This window comes from Trachinotus anak, unplaced genomic scaffold (assembly GCF_046630095.1).
Source record: "Trachinotus anak isolate AG129_WGS33_773 ecotype Australia unplaced genomic scaffold, CSIRO_AGI_Tana_v1 ptg000016l, whole genome shotgun sequence".
In the NCBI taxonomy this organism is placed as follows: domain Eukaryota; kingdom Metazoa; phylum Chordata; class Actinopteri; order Carangiformes; family Carangidae; genus Trachinotus; species Trachinotus anak.
In genome coordinates this window covers 22,593,903-22,606,394 of record NW_027273867.1, presented here as the reverse complement: position 1 = coordinate 22,606,394, position 12,492 = coordinate 22,593,903, and the positions used below count along the sequence as shown (strand labels likewise).

Here is a 12,492-nt window from a genome sequence, read left to right as displayed (position 1 = left end):
AGATAATCACAGAACAGCACAGTTATTTGATTTGCATAAGCTTTCCTGTGATTGTTTGAATTTTCTAGTGCTCACTGCATGATTGTTTACGAGAAACCCTGCCCATTTAGCTTCACAGAAAACCCACAGACAGATTTGCAATACTATTTGACCATGGCATGTGTCTGTATTGTCTTGTTACTTGCATGATTTCTTAATTGTCTTGGAGGATGTCACCGCATGCACCTACTGTACTTCTGCGTCATCAGTTTCCAGTCAACATGGGACTATCAATGCACATGTTTTGTGTTGGTAAATGGATTCATTGTTGTACATCAGACCTTTGTATGGCATACATGACAAACATGTATGCCACAGTCAGTCTCCTTTAAGTCTGTTTCTGTTCTGTATTGCATATTTGAGGAGTTTATATCACCGGTGATGTCCTGTTTTCCCTTCACACTTAATTATTTGGGTGAAATTTTTGACTCTTTTTTTTTCACAGTGTTATTTTGCATGTAATGTAATTCTAGCAGCACGAGTAGTAATAATTAATCTTTCACAGTGGTTTTCAATTTGTGGTTTTATGTGACTAACGTGCAGTTGCATGCAAGCCTGGCATCTGTCCTCCCTCTTTTGCATGGCTAAACAGCAGCAACCACCTCTGTCTTGTAGTTAGACTTCTCAGTGCACTATAAACTGTGTGTATGAGCACAGCAGGTCAGTGCATCTGTGTGTGTGTGTGTGTGTGTGTGTGTGTGTGTGTGTGTATACTGTGTGTGTGAGTTCAGCACCAGCTTTACCTGACCAGTCACACCCTCAGTGCCTCTGCCAAACCACAGGCTCCAGTTCCTGTTAGCACCAAGATGCTGCTTTGTCATTTAATATTGGGAATGGCATTACTGGAGAGGTCAGCAAAAACCGACCCAAATAACTTGGGTCAAAGACATGAAATTTCTCAAACGTGGATTCAATTTAGATTTTTATTCATAGTTTTTTCAGTTGTATTTATGTTTCCCATTTTAAACCTTGTCTAAATCCTCTGCTGTATCCAGTAATGCCTGTACAGTCTCAGTAAATCATCCAAGCCTTAGCCATCTTTATGTCATTGTTTCTCAAAACATCCACTCTTGTCTTTCTCTCTCCTTCTGTCCATCCCTTGTTTGTGCTTTTCACCCCCCTCCCAACCCCTCCACGTATCTATGTCTTCCTCCACTCTCTCTCCCTGTCTTTGTCAATATGCACTTTTACATACTAAACAACATCTCAACCAAACAATAATCACGGATATTAGAAGAAGGCGCTCAATGGAAAAGCAGCCCCCACTAAAACAACCCCTGTCAAAGCCAAACCCACTCCAGCTAAGCAGGCCAAGACCGGATCATACAAACTCGTAGTCAAGCCGCCTATGCCCACCAAAGCTTCCAAGTCCTCCAAGACATCCAAAGCAAAGCCTACTGCAGTAGAGATCCTCTTGTCTAAGATCAAACCAACAGCAGTTTCTAAATCGAAGCTAACAGCTGCTGAGAAGAAAGTAAATGGTGCAGCTAAAGCCAATGGCAATGGAAAAGCAGCTGTAGCAAAAACAAATGGCAAAGCTGAAGCTAAGCCTACAGCTCAGGTCAAGATCAATGGAAATGGCAATGGCAAGGTTGCAACTGAGAAGAAAGTCAATGGTAATGGAAATGGAAAATCCTCAGCAGAAAAGAAAGCCAATGGAAATGGAAAAGCCACTGTTGTGTCCAAAGCTAATGGAAACAGTAACGGCAAAGCTACAGCAGAGAAGAAAGCTAATGGAAATGGCAAAACTACCATTGAAGTTAAAGAGGTTAAAGTCAAAATTAATGGCAAAGCTGAGAATAAAGTCAATGGTGAGGCTAAGGCTAATGGCAATGGCAAAGTTATTACTGTGGTAGAAAAGAAAATCATTAGTAATGGTGCTGCAAATCAGGCAAAAACAGAAACCACTACAAAAGCAAAGACTGAGAAAGTTGTTAAAGTAGAAAAGACTGTGGTCAGTTCAGCTAAATCAACTGTCAAAGTAGACGCTGCCAAAGCACCTAAACCCACAAAAGCATCAAAACCTGAACCTACAAAGACGGCAAAGGCTGCGGCGACCAAAGCTCCTGCAGTAAAAACTCAAGTGAAGACAGTTAAAACTGTGGTCACCAAAGTCCCTCTGGTGAAATCAACGGTGAGCAAAGTAGTGAAGAATGTGGTCGAAAAGGTTTCCATCCTGAAGAAAGTAACTCCAGCACCTGGCGCTGCCAGACCCACTCCACCCAGGCCCACAAAATCCAAGCTGGTGGACATTAATGTCAAATCCCAGCACAAACCCTTCCCTCCGTTTGGCAAGAGTGTGCTGAGTGGAACTGTCGTCCCAGCGAAGAAAATTACCAACGGTTACCAACAGGTACAAAAGGAGGGCTCATGTTTGGGAATGTCCAGAGTCGTATGTCCCATCTATCCCATCTGGTCACCAGCTCTTTCCACCATCCAGGGTCTGCAGCAAAATTTTTTGTGAAACCTGATTTTCTGCCATTTTGGGGCGGGGTCTCTTTTATGAATAATATCTCAATAGTTGGTTGGCAGTGAAGATTTTGATGTAAATCCTTAATGGTGGACAATCTGGCTTCAGAATGGAAGGGTTCATACCGAGCTGGGCGCCTTCTCCTCTGTTTATATATCATATGATCTTCACGATCGCCCCAACTGCTCCATATGATATGATACAGCGGTGCACATTGAAGCATGGCTAATTGTACAGTTTCATTGTTCTTTACTTCACTTTATACTCCTACCTTCAAGCTGCTGAAGCTGGATCTCAGAAGCTGAATATACTCCATCGCTCCGTCTCTTTCTTTTCGGGGAAACCGGTCAAATGAATGAGCATGGATTGCTATGGCACAGAAACTAAACCTGAGAAAACACAAATACTGTCACATTCTACACACATGCAACACAACAAAACTCCTCTGTCACTCTGTCATTCTCTTTCTTTGTTTTTTTTCTTTTTTGGAAGTACCTGTGTTTTCTCTCTGACACCTATCTGTCTGTCTCTGGTCATATTTTTTTTTCAAATATGAATAAATCAGCCTCACAGAATCTAAAAAAGCAAGCTTTAAGTTTGCTTTCATCAGAGGTTCAGTTTCATTCATTGTGCAGTCTACTGTGAAGCTGGGGGGCTTCATGGTAGAGAGACAATGTAAGGTTCATGGTCTTCAATGGGTTCTGTAAAAGTCATAGCATGTGTTGACTGTTACATTAAATTAACAGAATTGTGTTCTGTGAGGCTGTTAATTTGGGTTGTTTCTATGTTTTCTGGTCTTGGGTGAAACTAGACATCCCAAAGCATCACGTCTGTGATGTTTTCATCTTCAGGGATGGATAGAGGCTCTCAGTCCTACCTTCACCCTTTCATGAATCTTGGCTTTGTCAACTTTTAAAAAGCAAAAATGGTTCAACAATGCAATGAAAAGAAATCTCAGCAATGTAGTCTCAATGACTCCCTAAGTCTTGCAAATGGCAAAATTTATAGTCACTGAGATTCTGAAACTACCTGAAATTTCTTTTCTAAAATGGATCTTTACAACTTTAAAAATGTGAGTTGCCACTAAACATTTCTTTGCCTCTGGCAACCACAGTTTTATGATGTGTTCCATTTTCTTCTTTTAACTCATCATTACCTCCAAGCAGACTTTGAACTAACCACGCTCTTCCAATCAAATCTGCTTACTTCCTCCCTGCTCCCCAATTCCTGTCACCTTGACCAATCAGGATGTAGACACTGAATATACCGAGGCTGGCCACACCGCTACAGAGACTGATTATTACTATGAGGAGACGGTCCCACTGCCAGAGGGTGAGGTGAATGGACATGAAGTGGCCCCTGTGCAGGTAAAAAGAAAATTACACACTGAGCAGTGACACAGATCAAGGACAAGACTGACAGGATAGATGAACCTTAAAGAGAACATGCATGTAAATTAAATGCCAAATCTTCACATAGATTTTAAGTATAAAAAATTCAGAAGTTGACAAAAAGAAGAAGAAATCATCACCTCAATACAAGAGACTTCCATCACCAAGAAAGAAGACGGTATAATATTATGTGGTGGTGAGCCCAGTCTTCATAGTTTAACCAAGTAGCCATAGCTCTGTGTCTCTTAACACTTCTCTAACCAACACACCACTGTTTTGTTGGCACCGACGCCTCGTGACAAGACACAAGAGAAAACCTCTTTCAAAAGAGAATGCACCACATTCATCTGCTCGTATCATCAAACATTTTTATGTGGCTCCCCTTTTCCCTAACAAGATCCCTGTTTCGTTCTCATCGCAAGACTCTCGGTCGATCAGTTTGAGGACTTGTCATGAGAACAAAAAAAAGTCTTGTGAAAAAGGGATTCACACAGGAATGTTTGATGGGCAGTTTTAACCACAGCAACAAAGGGAGATGAATATAATGTATTCTTGTTTGAGAGAAAAATCTAACTGAACTAGAGAATACAGTAGTTTCTCATGGCTTTACAGCCGTAAACTGTCAGAAACTGAGAATGAGTTTCTCACAGTTCTGATTTGTTTCTCACAGTTCACTTATTCTGGCAATAATCCATATTGTCATCATCACCATTTAATCTATATTAGCTGCCTTTGATGACTTTGTTTTGGTTTCCAATGTTGATGCTAATATTGTTTTTGCTACTGTTCTGGAGAGAAAAATGTCAGCCAGTCTGTGTTGTATATTTTAGGAACAAGTAGACTCAATATTCACACATTATATTTCAATTGTTGCTTTTTTATAAGAGATACGTGTACAGCATAGTTCCACTGGATTCATACTTGTCTTTAAAACACACATGGTAAGTAAAATAGATTACTGTATGACATAGTTTTTGCTTTGCATAGCGTAGCAGCTTGTTTTCACAAAGATTTTCATATCAGTTCTGTGTGTTTAGGGACCAAACTTTTACAATATCAAACAATACATTTTGTCAGATTTGGAGAAATCTTGTGGTTACAGGTCATCACACACAAGCTGATGATGAAATGCTTTTATGGAAACACATACTGTTTTAAGCTTAACAGTAGATTTAAGGTTGCAGGATAAACCAGTTTACCTGAGAAAACAGCCTGAAGTTACAGTATGAAGGACTGATAGAGTCCCCGCAGTCTGTCAGATGTCTGTTTGTTTTCTGACCCTATGTCACTGTTTATTTGCAAAAGGTAAGACTCACTTCTTTCTATATATGCCCCTCTCTTCCACTCCCCCTGTTGTTTCATTCTGCATTTCTCTTTCCTATAATAACATTTTCCCTTCATACATACCTCTCCCTCTTCCTTTCACCGTCCCTTCTCCCTCTTTCATCTTTTTTTTTCTTTGGCTTGATTCATCCTCTCGTGCACCTCCATCTATCCCATTTGCGGCTTTGATAAACCCAACCCAGCCCCAGGTGGAGACAACATTGGTGGGAGAGGAGGTAGAGGCCACCAAGGCAGGTGGTGCAGGCGAGGAGGTCTTCACTGAGGAGTATGTGACTGGGGACGTGGGCCTTAAGGAATACGACTATTCCTACAGGGACTACAATGAGCCATTACCGGAGACCGGAGAGGTCGATGGCAACATGGGCCCCGCCCTGTCCGCTGTGACAGACGAGGGAGGCGTAAGTCGTTTTGCTTCAGAGGCAAAAAAAATAAAAAATCTATTTCAACCAACTCTGAATCCTAGTCTTTGTCTAATTGTATTCAATGTCCTCTCTGATGACTTGTTTGAGTTGCCGTCTTTGGGAGTCCCCTCTTACCCATTGTGGCTAATTTGAATACACACGGTTGGAAATTGGACCTGAAAGACTTGGAGAGAGAATACAACCAGAAATCTCAGGAGGACCAGCTTACCTATTTAGACTTGACCCTAAAAATGAAACCCTCAGTTTACCCTTGTATTTTAAGGATTGCTTGTCAACAAGTGTTTTAATTTCCCAAAGTAAAGTTTATTCATTGACCCTGTTTCATACCAGGCAAGCTCAATCAGTCACAGAGAAACCTGTATTTGAATTTGCATTTCAAATACTTTAAGGACCAAGACCTAGTCCCCCCATCACGGTTGAAATGGGTTTGTGTGTAGTGAGCAACACAGGAGCCCAGGAATAGCTCTTACCATGGTAGAAGCTATTTGGGATCCTAATAAATAAACAAGTTGAACTTAGCATACACTGCATAAAGAGGCATTTCGAAGTGCAGCAAGTCACCAGCTGCTGCATCTTATGCTTTGAATGCCATTTATCTCGGTGTATGGCTTCAATTAGAGCTGCTATAACAGTTCTGCAAGTAATGGAGCAACAGTTTGGAGAACTATTAAATCACTGGTATTAGGACAAAAGCTTTTGCTTTTTTCACAAGAGAAACAGGTTTTCATTTTATCATTCTGTTGTCTACACTGGGATAACAGTGTTTAACACCGTGTGGCAAATGAATGTGGGTGTGTTTATGTCGTGTGCATCTTGCTGTTGTCTCAGTGCATGCAGCCAAGACACTATTATCTCTCATATGCACTGTTTTTAGTGAGTGTGTGTAAGTACCTCTGTACTGACTGCGCTGTGTTGTTGGCTACATGTGTGTTTTCCTCAGGCTGCTGTCAGAGGCCAGAAAGGAGAGAAAGGAGAACCTGCCGTCCTGGAGCCTGTGAGTTACTCATTGTCTGTAAGCAGATTTACATGAGCAGGTGTGTTTAGACTCTGCGACAGAGAGGAAACACAAACCTAAGCATCTTGTCCTCATGAGCTGCTAAGAGGCTGAACATGTTCCTATTTTTCATCTAAAATGATTATTTTTGTTTGTTTATTTGTTTATTTGCACATTTCATTCCAAAAATTCTCAGTTATTGACAGTTATTTCACGTGAAAGTTGTGCTATTTAAGGTACATTACAAACAAGCTTTATCTCACACACCCACAAGAGTCTGATAAATGGACTAATGACTTGTACAGACTTGTATGTTTCTTTTGTTTGTCCTCCTGCATTTTAACTTGTTTTAATTTTTGCAGGGTATGCTGATTGAAGGACCACCAGGACCTGAGGGACCTGCTGTAAGTCAATGATGGTTATTCCCTTGTTTAACTTACCTTTAAATATTAGATACACTCTCCCTGCTCCAGTGAGCTATGAATTATTTACAGTAGTTGTATCACTTGTTTGTTTCCAGTTTAACATTATATTAAGATGATTTCTGGAGTGTAATGTATACTCCTGAGCAACAACACAATCAAACTGCCCCTGACATTGGAATAGAAAATGACCAGCTCATTGATATGATTAGCAGATAACTCCACGACTCTTTCTTCTACCTCTTTCAGGGTCCCACTGGTCCCCCCGGCTCATCTGGACCTCCTGGCTCTGTTGGCGACCCTGGCGAGAGGGTGAGTTGAGGAAATGTAGGTTTCAGTGGGGACATTTGTGTTGAATCTGCGCAAACCTGGAAGCTCACTGCTCCCTCTCTCCATCCTCCAGGGTCCCCCTGGTAGACCTGGTCTTCCTGGAGCTGATGGAGTCCCTGGACCTCCTGGAACCTCAGTCATGCTGCCTGTGAGTCTTTTGATCCTTTGTACTGTTTGAACGGTCATAAACAGGTAAATGTCTGGTGCATAAGCTGTAACAGCGGCCCCTGTTCAGTATTCTGTATTCTGTATGTTTATTACAATGCCTCAATGCTGGATTTGTATTAATTTGTGGATATTGGCCTCTCAAACGTCCACTACCAATATATCGGAGGTTTGTCGTTCACCACCGCTTCACTCCATAAACCAGACGCCATGTTTTGATTAGTTTGTCCTTTTTATTAGGTGTTAGTAATTGTTCATTAGTGGTTTTTGTTGATTAATTATATATTTATCCTTCTGCTTTGTCCTTTTCACAGTTCCGTTTTGGTCAGAGTGGAGGAGATAAGGGTCCTGTTGTCTCTGCACAGGAAGCCCAGGCAGCAGCCATCTTGTCTCAGGCCAGGGTCAGTGCCCACTTTTACCTAACATTTCCACTGTGCAGTTAGTTTGCTTCAAGGACCATATCAATGGAGTCTTGAGACTTTGCCACTGTCCGAGATCGGCATAATCTTTACAGAATTTGTGTACAGTTGTAATAATTTGTATGCACATATGATATGGTAAACATTAACTCTCTTATGTTATTAATGTAAAAAAAGACCCTTTGTGTGATTCAGTTACCCACTTTGAATCTTAACTCTTTGCTCTTACTAACATGACTGTATCAGTACTATTATCATTTTCAATTTCCCAAATAAGCTCAGGTGGCTTAAATGCACAACAAATAATATTGTGCAAATACAATATGTATCCAACTATAAAGTTAAAATATCATAAGCAACAATGATCCTCAGGACAGAATACATAATAAACTGCATTAAAAGTACAACACTAACAAATCCATCATCTTCTTACTGAAATGAGTACAACACAGAACAGAATATGATATAATTTATTTACACAACAAAAAAGACACAGACTGCTCATAACACAAACACAGCTGAGAAAATTTCTAATTTCATGACATTGTGGACATTTAGCTGATGTTGTTTATAATGATCGCAAAAAGGAGATTGACCTAAATCATGATGATCACTGATGATGTGGTGTTGTTGTCTCTAGATGGCTCTGAAAGGTCCCCCTGGACCAATGGGATTCACTGGACGCCCTGGACCTCTGGTATGTTACCGGTCACCTGGACTTTTACCTGTTGCCAGCTGTGACTTTTACAATCCATCTGCTTCTACACAATACAAAAAAATTTGACATATAACAAGGATTTGGATCTCATAGCTTTTTGTTTAGTCTCTTAAATGCAAACCAGCATGTTTCCTTCTCATCATTAAGGACGATGAAAGGCTGATGGTTGATGATGATATTGATGATTATTGTGTCTGTTTCAGGGAAGTCCTGGAAGTCCTGGTCTGAAGGGAGAGAGTGGAGACCCTGGTCCTCAGGTAAAAACACTGGACATTAGATTTTTAGTCGTGCAATTAACCCTCCCCTTTACCTTACGATATTGTGTACATTATTATTGAACTGACAGTATATTCAGCTTATATCTGCAGCATGACAGGCATTTATCACAGACGTCTCATTCATTCGTCAGGGCCCCAGGGGACCCCAGGGACTGATGGGACCTCCAGGCAAAGCAGGAAGAAGAGTGAGTATAAAAAAACAGCTGGTGTGTCTAAATTCTGTTTAAATTCTTGCTGGATTTTTGGCAAGTGGCACAACGGTGTCTCATATACAGAAACACTTCCGAACATGTTCTTCCTCGGCTTGTTTCCTAACAGGGTCGTGCTGGAGCTGATGGTGCCAGGGGAATGCCAGGAGAGTCTGGAACTAAGGTAACCTCTCTGACCTTCTGACTTTGTCTCATGTCTGGTCTTTTAAAGAGCAGATCTCCATATATGAAAAATGAAAATTCAAATTCATACTGTAACTGGGATTTCAGCAGTACCTCAAACATATATCCCCTCTGAGTCTTTAGATGCTTGTAGTTCATTTATTTCAATGCTGAGGTTGTGAAAACACAGTTACAGACTGTCCCGTTTCTCTCAGGGTGACCGTGGTTTTGATGGTCTTCCTGGTTTGCCCGGTGACAAAGGACACAGGGTGAGTCAACAGCAAAACAATCACAACGCCACATACACTTCACACAGTGCAAAGCGATGGTACAATCTTAAGAATATCTGTTAATAGGCTGAGCTAAAGAATTTTCTGAGCCTTGACTTGTCCACTGTCTCGTCTCCTCAGGGTGACACAGGACCAATGGGACCCCCAGGATCTCAAGGAGAGGACGGAGAGAGGGTATGAAGATAAGAGAAAAGGATCTGAAATGATGAGTCACTCCGTATCTGTTAATAATCAGCCTCTTTCCATCCTTGACGTGTTTGTGTCTGTGTGTTTCCAGGGAGACGACGGAGACGTTGGACCCAGGGGTCTCCCAGGTGAACCAGTGAGTGTTTCCACGACAACCCAGCTGATTTTAGATTTCTCTTTATTGTCTGTTTGTATGTAGTTTGAGGGTAATTATGTCCAGAGTAAGTGAAGAGGAACAAGCTGCAGCTAAATGCTCCGAGGATCAGGCATGTAGAGTGTATCACCACGTTTTTACATGACAGTAAAGAAAACATGAACAGACTGAGAGGGTTTCTGAAAAATATCAGTAACATTACTTTAAAAATTAGTCCCTTAAAGAATAAAAAAAAAAAACTATTGCGCCATCTACAAAGAAATAGGAATAAGTCTTTACAGTTTATTACAAATGCTTGTATTAATTTCATTTGTCATTATCATGATGCTAATGTGGCTGCTCTAGCCGTTGTTGAACTTTGACCTTCTGTTAATATTCATCTACCTTATGATTTATTTTGGAGTCCAGTGTGTAAGGCTGTTTGAATATGTCATTCATGACTGTACATGCTGACTGACCTTGGCTTGAGTGAGTGAGTGAGTGAGTGAGTGTGAGTGTGTGTGTGTGTGTGTGTGTGTGTGTGTGTGTGTGTGTGTGTGTGTGTGTGTGTGTGTATGTCACTGAAATGTGTGTGTGAGTCTTCACTAATGTGTCCTTGTGTGTGTGTCTTTAGGGACCTCGTGGTTTGCTCGGACCCAAAGGTCCTCCTGGAATCCCTGGACCTCCTGTGAGTAAAGAACAATTTCTAACTCCATTGTGCTGCTGTTTTATCGCTCTCTGACCACTGAACACCCACAGCAGCTCCCGAAACAAAACCCTGTGACCTGATATAAAGACGGGGATCTCCAGTAATCTAAAACTGAACATGTAATCTTCCCACAGTCACCTCAAAACAATATGAAGACATCCACTATGACCCAGGGTTCAGGCAGCCAAGTCCACGGTCCATCTGACACTCATACATTTTATATACAAGTACTGTAGTTGTATGACTGAGGTTGTCGAGTTCTGCCTGTAAAAGAGTGCTCCACTGATTTAGTATTTCACTCCTGTAACATTGTCAGACTCATAATTGACATATATTTTTTAAAAGGATCAGAACTGGAGCAGAAGAACCAGAGAAAGCATCTTTTGTATTTTCATTCCATGAATTCTCCATCTGTGTCAAAACCTGGCACCGACATTAAACACTGCAGTTTAAACTCTGACAGGTCACTTGGTGATTTGGGCGTGTTATGCTAGTAGAGATTAATGTAACCTCGAGCAGAGATGACAGGGCTAGAGAGATGTGGTAATGTAATTTATTTGTGACCCCACACCCCCAGATTTTTTCATTTTCAAATTCACAGTCTTCACCCCATCAATGCTGACTTAAGTCACTTGGGGCAATTTATCGAACTTCTTACAGCTTCCTCTTTAGCCACGAATCACAAAATCTACGAACAGACATTTATTTGTAAAATTGGAGGAGCTGCCCTTTAAGCAGCCAGTTTAAATGCTGCTGGTTTTCCACAGATCTAAACATCCTCACCAAAATCTGTCATTTCCTGTGACTGACCTTGACCAAGGCTTTAGCAAGGATAGTTACAGTTTCCATTACAGTCATGAAATTCAATAGAAGCCTCCACCTGAGTGAGTTTGTTATTAAAATTTGTAACCGTGTGAATTGTTTTAAATCATTGAGATTCTGATTTTTCTCTCTGTCCTTCTTCTCTTCTTTTCAGGGTGTGCGAGGAAATGACGGGTCCCAAGGTCCCAAAGGAAACTTGGTCAGTGTCAATATAAGTTATCTGCCATGTTATCCTGTAACTTCTGAACCTGAGGATAATCAGCAGTAGTGCTCGTTAGAATATCAAAAAACCTTTCTTATGAATAATTCTGAGATATGGTTTCTCTTCTTCATCTCTCTTTCACTCTGTCCTGCTGTTGTCTTTTACATTTGTCATCACTTTACCTTCTTCTGTTTGTGTATCTCAGGGTCCCCAAGGAGAACCAGGACCTCCAGGTCAGCAGGGAACCCCAGGAACTCAGGTGAGACAGAGAGACAGTTGGCCAGTATCACAAGCTTGTAATATAAGCTGTGCATACACATGCAGGCAAAAATGAAAAAAAGCAGCAGTATAATTGAGTGTATGAGCATATGTCCTGTGTGTTTATTGTTTTATTTATTTATTGACTTATTTTTGCAGGGAATGCCAGGACCTCAGGGAGCTATCGGACCCCCAGGAGAGAAAGTAAGAAAACTAAATTGTATAATTATTCTGTTATAAATACCACGAGCTAACAGAAGCTAACAGTTAGCCTAGCTTTGTCCTAAGGTTTAAAGCACCTTTATATGTCACTGATTAACACACTGTACCTCTGAGATAATGGCAGCTGAAGTAACAAAGATATGACACTGAATTTATGCATCTTTCTCTGTGTCACATAAAACAACAGAAAGAAAGCAGCTGAAGCAGTTTCAGCACTCTTTGTCTTATCTTATCTAACAGCTGTGTATTATATAAGATAAGATGAGATAATCTTATATTAGTCCCACAGTGGAGATATTTGCAGTGT

The 12,492-nt window shown here is 40.9% G+C and overlaps 1 protein-coding gene across 7 annotated transcripts in view; it reads left to right on the top strand.

Annotated features, from left to right (window-relative positions):
* The window catches only part of col11a2 (collagen, type XI, alpha 2), a 45,052-nt gene that overhangs the window by 18,667 nt on the left and 13,893 nt on the right, over positions 1-12,492 (top strand). For 2 of the 7 annotated variants that reach the window (XM_071500959.1, XM_071500958.1), the window contains 18 exons: positions 3,757-3,876; positions 5,427-5,642; positions 6,607-6,660; positions 7,023-7,064; positions 7,332-7,394; positions 7,486-7,560; positions 7,892-7,978; positions 8,637-8,693; positions 8,918-8,971; positions 9,124-9,177; positions 9,311-9,364; positions 9,579-9,632; positions 9,774-9,827; positions 9,931-9,975; positions 10,607-10,660; positions 11,658-11,702; positions 11,911-11,964; positions 12,123-12,167. In XM_071500959.1, the coding sequence (XP_071357060.1) occupies positions 3,757-3,876; positions 5,427-5,642; positions 6,607-6,660; positions 7,023-7,064; positions 7,332-7,394; positions 7,486-7,560; positions 7,892-7,978; positions 8,637-8,693; positions 8,918-8,971; positions 9,124-9,177; positions 9,311-9,364; positions 9,579-9,632; positions 9,774-9,827; positions 9,931-9,975; positions 10,607-10,660; positions 11,658-11,702; positions 11,911-11,964; positions 12,123-12,167 (1,227 nt within the window). Of the gene's footprint in view, positions 1-1,273; positions 2,393-3,756; positions 3,877-5,426; positions 5,643-6,606; positions 6,661-7,022; positions 7,065-7,331; positions 7,395-7,485; positions 7,561-7,891; positions 7,979-8,636; positions 8,694-8,917; positions 8,972-9,123; positions 9,178-9,310; positions 9,365-9,578; positions 9,633-9,773; positions 9,828-9,930; positions 9,976-10,606; positions 10,661-11,657; positions 11,703-11,910; positions 11,965-12,122; positions 12,168-12,492 lie in introns of all 7 variants that reach the window. The other 5 variants (XM_071500955.1, XM_071500956.1, XM_071500957.1 and 2 more) reach the window with 5 other exon arrangements.